The sequence below is a fragment of the Rhinopithecus bieti genome, unplaced genomic scaffold (assembly GCF_001698545.2).
Source record: "Rhinopithecus bieti isolate Rb0 unplaced genomic scaffold, ASM169854v2 scaffold_32083, whole genome shotgun sequence".
In the NCBI taxonomy this organism is placed as follows: Eukaryota; Metazoa; Chordata; class Mammalia; order Primates; family Cercopithecidae; genus Rhinopithecus; species Rhinopithecus bieti.
This window is the reverse complement of record NW_016814096.1, coordinates 370,329-389,135: the sequence shown is the minus strand read 5'-3', so window position 1 is coordinate 389,135 and position 18,807 is coordinate 370,329. Positions and strand designations below refer to the sequence as shown.

Here is an 18,807-nt window from a genome sequence, read left to right as displayed (position 1 = left end):
TGGTTAGGGTGTAGGTGCAGGCGGGGAGGGCCTAGGTGGGGTGCCTATACCCCACAGTATTTTGGGGTAAGGCATAACAACAGTTGTCTTTGTTGCAGGTTGGCAGTACCTTAAAGTGTTAGGCAGGTGACTTGGTGGGAGTCTGCAGGGAGGATGAATCCCCAGTCCAGGTACTGAGTGCATACCTCCTGGCAGTTGCAGTCTCTTGAGAGTCACCCATTTGCCATGGGTTGGAGTGAAGGGCCCATGGGAAGGGAAGATTCACTTCCCCACCCATGTCCAGGACATAGTAGATAGGTCTAGCCGCTGGCAGAACAGGGAACCTGGTAGCTGTTGGCTCTCAGTCATGCTGAGTTGTGTGATGAGGCCCTTAGGCACGTTATGAGGGTCTGCATTTGCCTGGTGAGTATCCCCAAGCCTAGGGAATCATGATATTAAATAGAAAATAAAAAGCACCATGACAAATTGAAAGAGAGAGGGGCTGCAAAGAAGGGAAAAAGTTTTATATTTTAGTACCTTTAGTAGCACTGTTTTCCCTGTGTTTTTCATTTTGTACCAGGCCCAACAAATTATGCAGAGTCTGTCATTGAATGGAACCAAATTGAACCTCAGCAATGCAAAATTTATTAATATCTCCTCACCATTGATGTTCTATGGCTTATCATGTAACGAAAGTTTTGCCTTCTTTATTTCTCTTATGTGTCCCAAATACTATAGAAGGGGGGGGAGGGGTGGTATCCTATTGTCAGACATCTCCCTTCTTTTAATCCATTCACCTATTCCAATATAAGCCTAGCAAAATAAGTTTCTCTGAAAGTCCAGCTGTTAGCAAGTACTCACCTCCCATCTCCCCTGCCCACTCTGTAGTTAGGTAACTGGAACTATTTCTCTAATATGTTGAACCTTCTCCCAAGCAACATATGATATAATTTAACTAGGTTCTTTATGAATAGCTGTTACCAAGAGCATCTTCTAATCCAAATAAATGAGTTGAAACATAGATTTTTAGGCCAAACAAAATATTAACGATCATCTAATCCAACCATTTTGTTTAATGAAAAGAGAGACCCAGAAAATGTAGGCAGTGTGGTTCAAAGCCTCAAAATTAGTGATAAAATTAGGATTAGATCTGTTGTGATTCTAATCCAGCACTATTTCTACAACATACTGTTAAGATATTTTTCTGAGATCTATGAGAGCTTATCTAGCAATTTTGTTAGATCAGTTATACTAAGATCATAACTCATAACTTGCCTCTTCATGAGCTCTAAGTCCAGTATGTACATACTGCTGAATTCTACAGAGCCTATATATAGTTATGTGTTTCTCTGAGTTAATGGTGACTATAAATATAATTCCAGGATCTTTTGACTATGACTACCAATCATTAGATAATCAAATGCCTCTCTCTTTTTCCCTCAAATGCCTTTCTCTTTAACTGCCAGAAGTATTAGCTGAACCTTGATAGTACATAGAGAAGCTAGATTTTATAAACTAAAATTTTAAAGTATTGTCAAAACAGGATAGAATTGTCAGCTTTTATTTTGATAAGTAAGGATATTAAGAATGCAAACAATACAATCTATCATTACTATCATTTTATGAAAGAGAACATTTTAACATCAAACATATATTAAGGATATAATCTCAGAATAAAGGCTAGTCCTTTATAAGAAAAGACATTTGATGACCTTATATTGACATTTTTTGCCTTGGACTAGTGAATATTTTGTCATGGATCAGTACTTGTCTGCAGACTGATATCTGAGAACCACTGAAATATAGCATAACAAAATATTAATGTTGAACTGTTGCTGAGGATTATGCTGCATAGATATCTCAAGTGTTTTCTTGAGGAGCATTCTCATTCTACCTGTACTAAAAGGGATCATTACTCTTGATAATGGCCAACTGTTTTTCAGTGCTCTGCAATCATGCTGTCATCTGTCTTACTTTTCTAGTAGTAAAATTTAGAGCACAGAAAGCTAAATTCTCATGAAAGGAAATATTTTCTATTGTGATTTAATTATAGTTTAGTCCAGTTATACACATAGTTATGTTCCTATAGTCATAGTATTAACAAGAATAATTTACTTAGTTTTTTTCATAGTATTTTTTCATAGTATTAACTAGGATCATTTAGTTAGTTTTTGGAAGATTAAAGCATTAGCAAATGGTTTCACTTTGAATCTTCATAATATCCATTTTTTTCAGAGATGGTTTTCAAAAGAGAGGCATTTGGATTATCTAAGTTATTGGTAGTCATAGTCAAAAGATCCTGGAATTATATTGACAGTCACCATTAACTCAGAGAAACACATAACTGTATATTTATGACTACCCTAGACTCTGTAGAATTCAACGGTACATAAGTACTGGACTTAGAGCTCATGAAGGGGCAAGTTAGAAGTTGTGGTCTTAATATAGCTGATCTAACAAAATTACTAGATCAGCTCTCTCTGTTATCCAGATACAAAATATCCCAAATAATTTCCTAATAGAATATAGGAATATAGCCAAAAGGCCAGGAAACAATCCCTGATAGAATATAAACTCCATGGCCCAGCGCAGTGGCTCACACCTGTAATCTCAGCACTTTGGGAGGCTGAGGTGGGTGGATCACCTGAGGTCGGGAATTTGAGACTAGTCTGATCAACATTGTGAAACAACGTCTCTACTAAAAATACAAAATTAGATGGGCATCGTGGCACATACCTATAATACCAGCTACTCAGGAGCCTGAGGCAGGAGAATTGCTTGAACCCGGGAGGCAGGGTTGCAGTGAGCTGAGATTGCACCATTGCACTCCAGCCTGGGCAACAAGAGTGAAGCTCTGTCCTTCAAAAAAAAAAAAAAAAAAATAAAATATATATATACTATATTGTATATATGTATGTGTTGTGTGTGTGTTATAATATTATATATAGACTCCCATAAGGGACAGGTAACATTTTCCACCTTTGATGTAGCATAAAAACCTAAACAGTGTCTGGCACATCATATGGAGCTCATTCATTTTACATTTTAAACTAAATTTTCTTAATGAATGAAAGATGAACATGAATAAACTCATAGTCTTTCCAAGTTTAGATATTGCCTGGTCAGGACTTCTAGTTAAACATGTTTAACCCCACATTACATATTTTTGAAACTGCAATAAAATGACACTAATATATCTACAAGGACAAGGAAATGGGGAGGAAACAGTAATAGTACTAAAAAGTGGGAACCAGATGGACAATGGTAATTTACTTAGCACAAGAGAAGAAGTAGAAACAAAATCAAAGATGCAGAAATGGTCAGGATTTGGAAGTATCATGTGCCTCTAGAAGTATAGTATGCAACTGAAGCCAGAAACTAGATCTATGTAAGAAGCCATTGCAACCCCATATTCTCTTTTCCACCCTGCACAAGTAGACAATGCTCCTCTCCTACTTTGCAGAAGACTGGAGGTTTCTGTTGTAGAATCTGAGGGACAGCTGAGGTTTGGGGGGAAGGGGATCTAGTGGTTTGCTGGAGCCAGCTTTTGCCAGTGGGAGCTGGTTGTTAGATATTAAGGAATTTTGTGAACTGGTTGTTAAACCAATGGTAGTTTGAAATTAACTATGATGTGAATATTTAACATGAATGAAAAATGGCAAATGCTTCAAATCAGGCTTTTTTATTTTTTATTTTTTGAGAGCTAGTTTATCAGTTTACAACTAAGAGTATGATATTGACAAGAGGTTGGAAAGTCTGAATTCTGAATGGTGAGACCTTCCAGCCCAGTATCCTCATTTAGAGGGCAGCTAGCCTAATTCCCCAGCAGAAAAATGTAAGATTCCTTTCAGGGGAAACTAACCTGCCCAAAAGAAAAGACTAACTGATACAGTTAAGCTTTCCCAGTGGAATAGCTCAGCCAGATCCATTCACAGTGAAACCTACCATTTGACAAAACTTTCAGCTGGTATTTTAATACCTCATTTTTAAATATGAATAAGTAGTTAAGGATCACTGGACATTTGGAGAAAGCCTCTGATATGGCTTAGATATTTATCCGCCCAAATCTCATGTTGAGATGTAATCCCCAATGTTGTAGGTGGGGCCTAGTGGGAGGTGTGTGGGTCATGGAGGCGTATTCCTCATGGCTTGGTGCTGTCCTCAGGATAGTGAATGAGGATAGTGAATGATCTCATTTTCACGAGATATGGTTGTTTAAAAGTGTGTGGCACCTGCCTGCCTCGCTCTTGCTCCTGCTTTCACCATGTGATATGCAAGCTCCCACTTCACCTTCCACCACAAGTAAAAGCTTCCTTAGGCCTCGCCAGAAGCAGATGCCAGTGCTATGCTTCCTGTACAGCCTGCAGAACCATGGGCCAATTAAACTTCTTTTCTTATAAATTACCCAGTATCAAATATTTCTTTAGCAATGCAAGAACAACCTAATACAGCCTTCAATATGAAAAACTGACAAAACAAATAGGATAATGAAAAAACCTTGTAGAAACTAAGAAAGTATATTTAGTTAAAGGGAATATGTTAATCTACAAAATAAGAATTTTGAGTTTATAAAGAAACTCTTAGAGAATAAAAGAGACCCCTTCAGATAAATATATTAGCAGACATAAAAAGTGCAAAGGAAAGGTTGGAAGATAATATTGTCTTCTAAAAAGTAGACCCAAAAGACAAAAAGATGGAAAACATGAAAGGAAACTGGGGAGTCAGTTCAAGATGTCTGGTGAGTGTCAGAGAGAGAAGAGAGAAAATAGAGGGAAAGGAAATGACCAAAGAATTAATACAAAAAAGTTATCTAGGCCTGACAGATTAAGTGTGTCTTGCTCAATACCAATGCATATCATTATGAAATTTTGTACAACACATAAAGAAAATATTCTAAAACTGTACAAGAAAGTAGGTCATATACAGGGATTAAGAATGAGAATGGTAACATAAGGTTTCAGACTTCTCAGTGGCAACAATGAAAAGTAGAAGACAATTGAACCATGCCTTCAGATATTGGGAAAAAATTGATTTCCAAAGCAGAGTTGTACTGTATTTAGCCAAACAAATTGCCAAGTATTGGTAGAATCAAGACATCTTCAGACATATAGGGTCTCAAAACATTTACCACCCTATGCCTCCTTTATCAAGAAGTAATAGAATGTTTGCTCTACCAAGACAAGGGAGTAAACCAAGAAAGGAAACTATGAGATCTGGGAAACAGGAGACTCACGACAGAACTGAAAAAGGGCATCCTCAGAGATAACCTAATTTGTACAGCTGACAGAGAGAAGTAAGTCAAAATTGTAATGGAAGGATGGATGTCTCCAAAAAACTGAAATCGAGAGAATACCTGAAGTAGGCAGTTTCCTTTAGATGGAGTTATTGGGTGCTGACAAGAAATGATTGACATTGCTAGTGCACTGTTTTAAGAGCATGATGTTCTTGGTCATTTATTATTACTAGGATAGAGACTGTGGTTTACTCTCCCATATCTTCTCTAAAGTTCTATTTATCTTCTAAAATACAGTATGTTATCAATAAAAAAATTTGTTAGAATGTTAAAGTACTAAGCATCTATTATACACACTATAAATATTTAGAAACTACTCTGTTTTATAGTTATGCACCACATGACAATGTTTTGGTCAATGACAGACCGCATATAAGATGGTGGCCCCATAAGATTATAATGGAGATAAAAATTCCTATCTGCTAACATCATAGCCATCATATTGTCATAGCACAACACATTACTCACGTTTGTTGGTAATGCTGGTATAAACAAACCTGCTGCACTGTCAGTCATATAAAAGTGTAGTACATACAATTATATATAATACATAATACTTGATAATGATAATAATGACTATGTTACTGGTTTATGTATTTACTATACTATACTTCTTATCATTATTTTAGTTTACTCCTTCTATTTGTTAAAAAAGAAAAAAAAAAAAGTTGGCCAGGCACGGTGGCTCATGCCTGTTAAGTAATCCCAGCACTTTGGGAGGCCGAGGTGGGCGGATCACGAGGTCTGGAATTTGAGACCAGCCTGACCAACATGGTGAAACCCCATCTCTACTAAAAATACAAAACTTAGCCGGTGTGGTGGTATGCACCTGTAATCCCAGCTACTCAGGGGGCTGAGGCAGGAGAATCATTTGAACCTGGAGATGGAGGTTGCAGTGAGCCGAGATCGTGCCATTGCAACCCAGCCTGGGCAGCAGAGCGACTTCATCTCCAAAAAAAAAAAAAAAAAAAAGTAACTGTGAAACAGCCTCAGGCAGGTCTTTCAGGAAGCATTCCAGAAAAGGGAGTATTATGATAGGAGATGATAGTTCTATGGGTATTACTGCCCCTGAAGACTTTCCAGAGGGAAAATATGTAGAGGTGGAAGACAGTAATATTGATAATCCTGACTCTGTGTAGGCCTAGGCTAATGTGTGTGTTTGTGTGTTAGTTTTTTAAATAATATTTACAGTGGCTTTATTAATACTCATTAAAAACTAGAAACAGCACAAATGTTCAACCCAGAGGTGAATGTATAAACAAACTATGGTGCATCCATACAACAGACTACTCAGCAGTAAAAGAGAACCAACTACTGATTCACACAACAAAATGGATGAATCTCAAATGCATTTTGCTAAGTAAATGAAACCAGACTCAAAAGACTACATACAGTGTTGTTCCGTGATTCCATTTATAGGACATTCGACAAAAGCCACAATTAGAGAGACAGAAAACAGATTATTGATGGGCAGTGAAGAATAGGGGTGCTGCAAAGTGGCCCAAGGGAACTTTTGGGAGTAATAAAACTGCTCTCTATATCTTCTGGGAGTTACATGACATATGTATTTGTTAAAACGAACAATTGGGGAGGGGAAATGGGAACTCCTGTTTAATGGATACAGAATTTCTATTTGAGATGATGAGAAAGTTCTGAACGTGGATAGTGGTGATCGTTGCATGACATTGTGAATATACTCAGTGCCCCTGACTTACACACCTAAAAATGGTTAAACTGGTAAATTTTATGTTACATGTATGTATTTTTAACTTTTATTTTAGGTTCAGAGGTACAGTTTACTGTTAATGAGCATTTAGGTTGATTCTATGTATTTGCTATTGTGAATACTGCTGTGATGATGTGTCTTAGTTTTTGACCAAAATGTTTAAAAGGAAAATGTAAAATTTAAAATAGAGGCCGGGAGTGGTGGCTCACACCTGTAATCCCAGAACTTTGGGAGGCCAAGGCGGGCGGATCACAAGGTCAGGAGATTGAGACCATCATGGCTAACATGGTGAAACTCCCTCTCTACTAAAAACATAAAAAATTAGCTGGGCGTGGTGGTGGCAGGCGCCTGTATTCCCAGCTACACAGGAGGCTGAGGCAGGAGAATGGTGTGAACCCAGGAGGTGGAGCTTGCAGTGAGCCGAGATTGTGCCACTGCACTCCAGCCTGGGCAACAGAGCAAGACTCTGTCTCAAAAAAAAAAATTTAAAAAAAAAATTTAAAAATAGAAAGAAAGTTTATAGAATAAGAATATAAAGAACGAACAATCTGTGTGTTTTAAGCTAAGTGTTATTTCAAAAGGGTCAAAAAGTTAAAAAAAAAAGTTTATCAAGTCAACTAAGCTTGATTTATTATTGAAGAAAGAAAAAATTAAAAAAATTTATTGTAGCATAAGTTTACAGTGTTTATAAAGCCTGTGTTGGTGAGTAATAATGTCCTAGGCCTTCACATTCACTGGCCATTCCCTCACTGACTCACCCAGAGCCACATTCATGGTAAGTACCTTATATAGTTACATGTGTACCATTTTTAATCTTTTATACCTCATTTTTCCTGTTCCTTTTCTATATTTAGATAGCCTTAGTTATAAAAATACTATTGTGTTACAATTGCCTACACTACTCAGTGCAGAAAGATGCTGTACAGGTTCGTAGCATAGGAGCAATAAGCTATACCATATAGCCCTAGTAGGCTGTACCATCTAGGTTTGTGTAAGTACGTACACTCTATGACCTTCATACAGTGACAAAATCACCTAATGATGGAATTATCAGAACATATTAGATATGTTGCCATAATTTTACATAATTTATCTTTGCATATTGATACTCTAGATGTAACTGAGAATTCTCTAAATAGAGTACTATGAATAATATGGAATTCATATGAGATGGATTTATATATGTAATACGGAAAGTAAGCAAGACATTTTTAAAAAAGAAAAGCAGATGACAGAACAGTATATGATATGGTCTCATCTGTATTTAAAATATATATGTATTTTACATACTTTTATGGTTATATAGGCAATTTCTGGAAAGATATACAAGAAACTGCTAAAGTGGTTACTTCTGGGGAGGAAAACTGAGAGAATAACTTTACTTTTTTTTAAAAAAAAAATATCCTTTTGTGTGGCTTGACATTTTTAACCTGAATGTACATAGCTCTGTAAACAACTTAAAGATTCCAGATGTATTAGGCGTGTAGGTAGGAATTCTATCACTGTTTATCTTTTATAGAAATTTACTTGGATTATCAGCAGACATTGGAAAACCTAATAATATTGATGACACTGATTTAATAGCTTTAAAACCTAGTCTTATAAAACACGTGGTAGTATTTTTACTCTATAAGTTTATTTTGTGGGAGGGAGAGTGTGGTAGTGATTCTGTTATGTTAGTTCAATGAAGTAATTAAGTTAATATGGTAAATATTTAAGTTATGCTTAAAAAGTATTAATTTGAAATTAAAATGAAAATTATATTTAAGAGTTTTCTAGCCAGTTAATTTCTAAAATAAACAGATAATGGAAAAAATGTTCTATGGTAGTTAAATTTCTTTAGTAGAGTTAGGCTGGATTGTGCTACATTTCATACTTTTCAGTGCTGTACTTTATATTACTTTTTCAGCACATTAAAAGTTATGCAGTGAAACTGAATAATGGCAATGTTTTTATACCCTTTTATAGCCATTTCTTTATCATAACCTCCCCCTATTTTCTGTTAGCTAAACTATAAGCACCTTTCCATTAATTTATGAAAATTATTGTTGAGATAGCACATTATCACTGATCTGTATGGCACTTTCAGCATGTTAGAAGCAAAGGTCCAAGCAACATAAAACACATCAAAATTCATTAATGTGGTATTGATTATTTTTTGGATAATTAATTTTATTGCAGACCCTTGAAAGAGATAATGAGCTGCAAAGGGAGAAGGTAAAAGAAAATGAAGAAAAGTTTCTTAATCTTCAAAACGAGCATGAAAAAGCACTAGGAACTTGGAAAAGACATGTACGTTTATTAAATAGTAAAATATTAAAATATTTTAAATAGTTTTAGACATTTAAAATAACTATAAATGCTAAGAAAATATTGCAAAAATATTAGAGGACTAAAATCAGACACATTTTTTTCTTGGTCTCGTATTTCCAAAAAGGTGAATGCTTTTTAAAAGCTAAATTTAATGAAATTCCCTGTAATGCTTTTATGCATGGAAGACCACAGGAATACATGTTTGTGTATATATGCATGCATATATATATATAATTTGAGCTCCCATATGTGACAAAGAAAAATTAATTTACTTTTTCATAAAACCATTGCATAGTATTTTAGTAAATGATTAAAATAAATAATTATACTATTATTAACTGATCTCTTTTGCTTTTCTCAGCAGTTTTGTTGAGCTATATTACAGCCATGTTTAGAACATGTGTGCAGTAGTTGATTTCTGTAGTATTACCATTTTATCATATTAACAACATATCATAAGAGTTTATATGTTCTAAATATGACTATTTCCTTAAATCATATTTGTTTATTTTATAATAAATTTTAATTCAGCGAAGTAGATAATAGTGTAAAATGAGGTAAATTCAAGTTATGAAATATAAAGTTTCACTTTAAATATTGGTAGACCCCAAAACTGATTATTCCATGTTAATATCAATTTTCATTGCATTTAAAAATTTTTTTAAATAAATGACAGAGTAGAAAGTCACTATGAGTTTATGAAGCTATATTTTGGGAAAGTATGATTATGTTTTAGATTCTTGTGCTAATTATACTATACAATATATTATAGTAATGGATATCTAAATACCAGCTTGATAATATTTCCTGTAGATTATTTTGTTTGATTCAAATTATTACCTAAGTAACTCTTGATTTGATTCTTTTGGAACTAACATGTTTTCTTAATTTATAGTTTGGAGAGATCAAGTCTTCGCTGATGGTTTTGATAAGTTTTACTTAAATCTAAGAAAAATTTTGTATTTAATTGTATCAGAATACTAAAAAATCCTTAATTGGTATGCTAGTACAGTTTATCATTAAGCAACAAGCATAATAATGTTCATTTTAGCATCAGTTAATCTACATTTTATCCCTGTATTTTCTTTTCATCCCCAATATTTAAAAGCCCATGGAAATGGTGCTATCAGAATAAGGAAAACTGTTTAAGTGAAAAGGAAATATAAACTTAAATATGCCAAACATGCAAAACAAACAAACAAAACAAAACAAAACAAAAAAGATCAGTTTAGCTAAGAAAATTAAACATTCATTTTCTCTGAGACTACAACCATGCTCCTCTCTCAAGAAAAAAAAGAAAACTATTAAGAAAAAATAAACAGTTTCACTGGTGAGGCCTCAATCTATAAATGTGGATAAAGTTGATTTCATCTTAGAATTTTTAAGTTCTGCAATCATTTTGCTTCCATTATGCTTTTGTACTCAACAGAATATAGATAAGTAAGAAAAAGCTGCCTTGGTTCTGTAAGAGTTTTCTTCAGTGAGAGATCACATTTACTTTTTAATTGTATTTCTTCTGTAAGTTTTTCACCATTCTTGAGTGAAGGACAATAGTAGTGTGGCTACTGAGATTGGATCAAGATAGGTTAAAAAAACAAAGATACTGATAAAAATAAATTCGAATCATATAAACTGCTGTTTCATATTTGGTCATTCAAAAAAATAAACAGTGAAAGAAAATACTATGCTAATAAAACTTGCATATTATCAGATAGTATATTTAAAGTTCATTGAAATATTAAAAATAACAATGTTATGTGTATCTTTTATTTTGACTAGATATATAACCAATGGTTGTTACAGAGACAAAAAGACAATAAGTGAGAATGTTCAGAAATTAGGGAATGGGAGGTCACAAAAAGAATTCAATTCAGCCAGGCTTGGTGGCTCATGCCTGTAATTCCAGCACTTTGGGAGGCCAAGGCAGGTGGATCACCTGAGGTCAGGAGTTCAAGACAAGCCTGGGCAGGATGATGAAACCCTGTCTCTACTAAAAATACAAAAATTAGCTGGGTGTGGTGGTGGGCGCCTGTAATCCCAGCTACTTGGCAGGCTGAGGCAGAGAATTGCTTGAACCCAGGAGGTAGAGGTTGCAGTGAGCCGACATTGCATCACTGCACTCCAGCCTAGGCAACAGAGTGAGACTCTGTCTCAAAAAAAAAAAAAAAAAAAAGGAAAAAAAGAATTCAATTCACAACACTTATCGAGCGTATACTATGTGTTAGGCACTATTCTAGGCACTGGGTTTTCAAAGATGCCTAAAATACAAGGATTATCAAAGAGCTTACACTCTGCAGGGACAGATAACTATGTAATTAATCACAATAGTGCAAGGTACTTTTTAGTATTATTAACAAAGTAATATGAAAGCACAGAATAAATCATTTTTCTTTAGCTGGGCTTGAGAAAGTTTTAGAGGAAAGATGACTCTATAATTTGGCCTTGAAAAATGAAATAGGATTTTTTTGGGGGGATTGTGAGGGAGATGGAGTCTCACTCTGTCGCCCAGGCTGGAGTGCAGTGACACCATCTCGACTCACTGCAAGCTTCACTTCCCGGGTTCAAGCAGTTCTCCTGCCTCAGCCTCCCGAGTACCTGGGACTATAGGCGCATGCTACCACGCCCAGCTAACTTTTTGTATTTTAGTAGAGGTGGGGTTTCACTGTGTTGCCCAGGAGCTGGTCTCGAACTCCTGAGCTCAGGCAACCCACTTGCCTTGGCCTACCAAAGTGCTAGGATTACAGGCATGAGCCACTGCGCCCGGCCAATGAAATGGGATTTAAGCAAGAGGTACCCATCTCCACCCTTCCCATTCCATCCTGTTGGCATTTCATTTAAGAAAGAATAGAACAATCATGGAGGCATGAAAGTCCATTTTCAAGGACCATAAATAGTCTGCTCTGAATTAAAAATGGGATGTGTGGAATGTGACATTGAAATACAGATTGAGATCAGCTTTTGAAGAGTTCCTTACTAGGAGATTAGAATTTAAGTAATGGGAAGCCATTGAAGGGTTTAAAACAAATAAGTGACACAGGCAGATTGTGTTTTAGAAAAATAATTCTTGCAACAGTGTGGAGGATGGCTGTATGGAAAGAAATCAATAAGAAGAATGTTGTAATAATCTAATCGTGAACCTATGAGTGTGTGAATTAGGACAATAGAACAATGAAGAGGGATAGAGGTAGGATGAATTTTGGAAGTAGACTTGGCATGGTTAGTGACATTTTATATAAAATGGGTACTGGGAGAGGAAAAGACATCAAATGTGATTCTGAGGTTAGTAAAACTCATAGAATGATAATATCATTAACTAGCTTAAGGAATGTAAAAGGAGAAGCAGATTTGGTGGATGAAAATAATGAGTTTAATTTGAGAACTGTAGAATTTATGGTGCTTTCACAACATCTAGCTTGAAGTGCATACTATGCATTTGGAGATGTGAATCTAATCTTAGGAGAGAGGTTGGGGAGGAGATATAGATTTAAGATTTATTAGCATAAAGGTGAAATTTGAAGTTATAGGTGAAATAAGATAATCTGTGGAAAGAATGGAACACTTGAAGGAAGACTGCTTAAGAAGAAAGAAACTTGGGTTTCTTATCCCAGGAGCCAAGACAAAAGAAGAAAGAACCTTGGGAAAAGCCAACATTTTGTGAGTGGGGTGTGTGTGTGTGTGTGTGTGTGTGTGTGAGAGAGAGAGAGAGAGAGAGAGAGACAGAGAGAAACAGAGGAGAGGGGTGTGTGTGTGTGTGTGTGTGTGTGTTTGGGGGCAGGAGGGGAGAGGGAGCCAGTAAGAAAGGTAGGAGGATAAAGAGAGAGTACTAGCATGGAAGTCAAGAAAGGAAGCTATTTCAAGAACAGAGTAGTCAACATGGTCAAATGTTACAGAGCTAGTAAATGGTGTGAGACTTGGAAAAAATCCTTTTGCTAATTTTCAGGTGATACTTGAGAAAACAGTAGAACAATGAGGGCAGAAGTCAGGCTATTAAGGAGTGATAGGTTAGAATTTGAACGTAGCAAGTACAGACTCTATTTTAAGGAATGAGAAAGACAGGGCCAGGCTCGGTGGCTCACGCCTGTAATCCCAGCACTTTGGGAGGCTGAGGCGGGCAGATGACAGGGTCAGGAGTTCCAGACTGGCCTGGCCAACATAGTGAAACTCCGTCTCTACTAAAAACACAAAAATTAGCTGGGCGTGTTGGTGCAAGCCTGTAAGCCCAGCTGCTCGGGAGGCTGAGGCAGAAGTTGCAATGAGCCAAGATCACGCCACTGCACTCCAGCCTGGGCAACACAGCGAGACTCCCTCTTAAAAAAAAAAAAAAAGTGAGAGGGACAGAGGAACTGGGTCAAAGAGGAAAAAATACTAGGAATGTGAGTATAGCATATTCATAGGCTGATGAGAAGATGCTGATATAGTGTGAGAGGCAGAAGGAAAGAGAAAATTTCTAGAATTAGGATGAAGGGAGATAGGAGAGGAAGGAATAAAGAACACATGGAAAGTTTAGCCTTGGAGAAGAAATGCCTTGCAGAGATAGATTTAGAGATGATTAAAAATAAGTGAAATGAACAGAAAGTAATATGAGTTTACATCTACTGGCCTCTGTATAGGGCTTTATAGAGGAATATTAATTATAAAAATATTAGGAATAGTAATTATAGTATTTGTAGTAAGGAATATTACAAACAGTGGTGGAATGAATCTGTGGTAGGAGTTTTAAAATTATTCAAGAGAAACTTTTATAAGAAACTTTCAAACTTTTATAAAACCACAAATATGCCTTTCCATGACAAAAGGATATTTTTCTCCTCAGTGGAACTTACCTTGTCTCATATTTGAGACTTCTGTGAGAGTACTCCTTTCCCCCAAAATAAAGATTACAAAATTTTATAGGGAGTGAAAGTCTAATTTATAGATATAAATATCCAGCTGACATGTCAGTTTCTATGGTACCACTTAGTGCTTAGTATTCATCTAGAGGAATTCAAATCTGTATATGCAATTTGTAACAAGAAAATTAAACTTTAAGAAAACAATGAAAGTATAATGCTTGTAGAATGTAAAATTCATAAGTTCTTATTTATGAATTTAATTTTTTGTTTTTTTAAATGAATTTAAATAAATTTGTTTTATGAGACGAGTTAGTTTAATGTTGTCATTAAGGACACAGTCCTTAGATTTAGCTTTGGAATTAAATCCTCACTGCTATTTTGTATCTGCTTGATCTGGGACAAGTTACTTAGCTTCTGTGAGCCTCACATTTCTTACCTGTAAATTGGGCATAATAATACCTCAGGGTTTTGATGAGTATGCAATTATGCTTATTAAGTAGTCAGCCCAATCCAATAAATGGTAGCTCTTAATATTAATAATGACTTTGTGATTGTTTTGATTCTTTGACTATTTCCTGAAACTTTCGTTAATGAAATATTTTCAGACAAAACATGTTTATATACTTGATATACTTGTTTATTCTGGTTATATTTTATAATAGGCTGAAGAACTTAATGGAGAAATTAATAAGATTAAAATGAATTATCATCCCTTAAAGAAACTCATATTAAGTTACAAGAACATTATAACAAATTATGCAATCAAAAAACNTAATACATTTTAGTTAATTTTGTATACAGTATGACATAAGGATTGAAGGTCATTTTTGTATATGAATTTCCAATTGTCCCAGCACAAATATATGTCGAAAATACTATTTTCTCTCCCATTGTACCTTAGTACTTTCTTTGAAAATCAGTTGATCAAATATATGTGGATCTATTTCTGGACTCTTTATTATGATCCATTGATTATATGTCTATACTTCAGCCAGTACAACACTGTCTTTATTAATATAGCTTTTAAAGAAGCTATAAAACATAGCTAAGTCCTTCAATATTGTTCTTTTCCAAAACAGCTTTTGCTATTCTAAGTCCTATATTTTCTTATCACTTTTAGAATCAGTGTCTCAATTTCTGTTTTAAAAGTCTGTGGGGTTTTGTTTGGCATTGAGTCTTCCAGTCAATGAACATGGTATAGCTTCCGTTTATTTGGATATTTTAAAATGTCTCTCAGAAGTGTTTCATAGTTTTTATCATATAGGTCTTGGAAATTTTAGGTTAAATTTATTCCTGGATATTTTATGTCTTGGGATCCTAATGTAAACAGTATTTAAAATGTTTATGATTGTTAATTGCTTATATATACAAGTACATTTTTTCGAGACAAGGTCTTACTATGTTGTCCAGGCTGTACATGAACTCCTGGGCTCAAGTGATCCTCCCACTTCAGCCTCCTGAGTAACTGGGATTACAGGGATGAACTGCCATGCCCAGCTTAGAAGTACAATTGGTTTTTGTATATTGACCTCATTCTTAAATTAAGTTATTGTTATAATAGTTGTTTTTGTTGAACTTTGGGAGTTTCTATAATATATGATCATATTGTCTGCAAGTTTAAGACAGTTTTACTTTATTTCTAAAACTCTGTATACATTTTTTTTCTCAATGTATGCACTAGCTAGGACCCTCTAATGTTGAATAACAGTTGTGAGAGTGGGCATGCTTGCCTTGTTTCTCATCTTAAATGGAGACTAGTCTTTCACCATTTCTTATCAATTTAGCTATATGTTTTTGTTTATACTCTATCAGTTTGAGAAAGTTTCCTTTCATATCTGGTTTGCTGAGCTTTTATCACAAATGAGTTTTTATCATGAATGGACATTAAATTTTGTCAAATGCTTTTTTCTGTGTCTATTAAGATGATTGTTTTTCTTATTATTTTCATATAATTACATCAATTGATTTCCAGGTGTTAAAATAACCTTGCATTCCTGGGATAAACTTGAGTTGGTCATAATATATTATCTTTTTTATATATGACTGGACTTAAATTGCTAGTGCTTTGTTAAGGATTTTGTATTGATGAGGAATGTGGATCTATAAGTTTTGTTTGTTTTTTCTTTGCAATCTTTGAACTGGTTTTTGTATCAAGAGTAATACTGGTCAAGTAAACTCAGTTGGAATATATTCCTTTCAATGTGTAGAGTTGGTATGATTTCTTTATTGAATGTTAGGTTGAATTCACCAGTGGAGCTATGTAGACTTTCTTGGTGGGAATATTTTAAATAACAAATTCAAAGTTAACATAGCACCCCTATGAATGCTGTACTTAGAAAGTCCCACTAGTAAAGTTGGCCCCTGGCTGATGCCTGGAAACTTGAATTTTGGGGGGATTCTCACCATTTCCTGACAAGAGTGGCTCACTGTACCTAAACTGTTAGTACAAACAATGTGGTTTATTCTGAACAACAACTCTTCCTGGGATTCTAGAGTTTTGGCACATGCTAGATAGAGGGTACCTGCATGAACAGCACCCTCCCCAAAAAAACTTTGGGCACTGAGTCTCTAATGAACTTCCCTGGTAGACAGCAATTCACATATGTTGTCACAATTAAATGCTGTAGGAGTTAAGCTTGTCTTATGTGACTCTACTAGAAGATGACCTTTGGAAGTCTGGTTTCCTCCAGACTGCAACTCATGTGCCTTTTTCTTTACCTGTTTTTCTTTGTATTATTTCTGTATAATAAATCTTAGCTGTGTGTATGGGTATATATTGAGTCCTATGAGTCCTCCTAATGAAACTGATTTTGGGTGTTGTGGGACCCCTAAAAGAGCCAGTTTGGGTACTTTTTATCTTTCAAAGAACTTGTCCTTTTCATAAGTTGTCAAATTTATTGGCTAGGGTTGCTCATAATATTCTCTTATTATTTAGTCCTCTAGGATCAAATTGATGTCCCTCTGTCATTCTTGATATTGGTAATTTGTATCTTCTCTCTCTTGCTGTCTTTTTTTCTTGATCATTTTAGTTAGAAGTTTTCAGTTTTATTGATACCTTTTCAAAGAACCAGGTTTTGGGCCAGGTGCAGTGGCTCACTTGGGAGACTAAGCAGGGGAATCCCTTGAACCTGAGAGGCGGAGATTGCAGTGAGCCGAGATCGTGCCACTGCACTCCAGCCTGAGGACAGAGTGAGACTCCGTCTCAGGAAAAAAACAAAAAACAAAAAACAAAACAAAACAAAAAAACAAAACAGGTTTTGGTTTCATTCCTTTCTCTGCCATGTTTATTTGCTATTTCATTGATTCTTGCTATTAATTTTCTTATTTCCTTTACTCTGCTTACTTTGGGTTTAAATTGGTTTTCTTCTAGCTGCTTAAGCTTGAAACAGATTATTTGCCTTTTTTCTTTTCTAATATAAGCACTTAAAGCTATAACATTTCCTCTTAGCACTGCTTTGGTTCCATCCCACAAATTATGTACTTTTCTCATTTTCATTCAGTTAAAAAAACTATATGTATAATATATATGTATTTTAGTAAAGTATACACAACATACACACACACATATAAACATGAAGGAAAAACTGACAGAACTGAAAAGAGAAAGATAAATTCACAGTTATAATTAAAGATTTTCACATTCTTCTCCCACTAATTGATAGAACAAGTATACACGCATACACACACACACACAGTCTGTCAGGATAGAGAAGACTTGGACAGTACCAACCAAATTGACCTAATTGACATTTATAAAACAATCCACCAACTGGCTGGGCGCGGTGGCTCACACCTGTAATCCCAGCACTTTGGGAGGCTGAGGCAGGTGGATTGCCTGAGCTCAGGAGTTCGAGACCACCCTGGGCAACATGGTGAAAGCCCACCTCTGTTAAAACAGAAAAAATTAGCCAGGGATGGTGGCACATGCCTGTAGTCCTAGCTACTTGAGAGGCTGAGGCATGAGAATTGCTTGAGCCTTGGAGGCAGAGGTTGCAGTGAGCCAAGATGGTGCCACTGCACCCCAGCTTGGACTACAGAGTGAGACTCCATCTCAAACAAAACAAACAACAAAAATAAACATTCCACCAACCAACAGCAGAACACACATTCTCTTCAGCAGCACATGAAATACTCACCAAGATACACAATACACTTGGCCAAAATATAAGTCTTAGTACATTTAAAAGGATTAAAGTCTTAACTAGAATGTTCCCTGACCACAACTAAATTAAATTTGAAGTCATTAACAGAAATATATTTGGAAAATTCTCAAATTTTTGGAAGTTTAACGACATATTTCCAATGGGTCATACTCATACTCATACCCATGGGTCAGAGAAGACCTCACAAGAGAAATCTTAAAACATTTTGAGCATGGGCAACATGGCAAAACCCCATTTATGTATATCTATCTATCTATCTATCTATCTATCTATCTATCTATCTGTCTGTCTGTCTGTCTGTCTATCTATCTATCTGGGCAACATGGCAAAATCCCATTTATGCCTGCCTGCCTGCCTGCCTGCCTGTCTGTCTGTCTGTCTATCTATCTATCTATCTATCTATCTATCTATCTATCTATCTATCTATCTGCCTGCCTGTCTGTCTATCTATCTGTCTATCTATCTATCTATCTATCTATCTATCTATCTATCTATCTATCT

The 18,807-nt window shown here is 35.4% G+C and overlaps 1 protein-coding gene across 1 annotated transcript in view; it reads left to right on the top strand.

Annotated features, from left to right (window-relative positions):
* The window catches only part of CCDC73 (coiled-coil domain containing 73), a 155,283-nt gene that overhangs the window by 109,142 nt on the left and 27,334 nt on the right, over nucleotides 1-18,807 (top strand). The window contains 3 exon segments of the mRNA XM_017849710.1: nucleotides 9,180-9,290; nucleotides 14,806-14,836; nucleotides 14,839-14,936. Coding sequence (XP_017705199.1) covers nucleotides 9,180-9,290; nucleotides 14,806-14,836; nucleotides 14,839-14,936 — 240 coding nt within the window.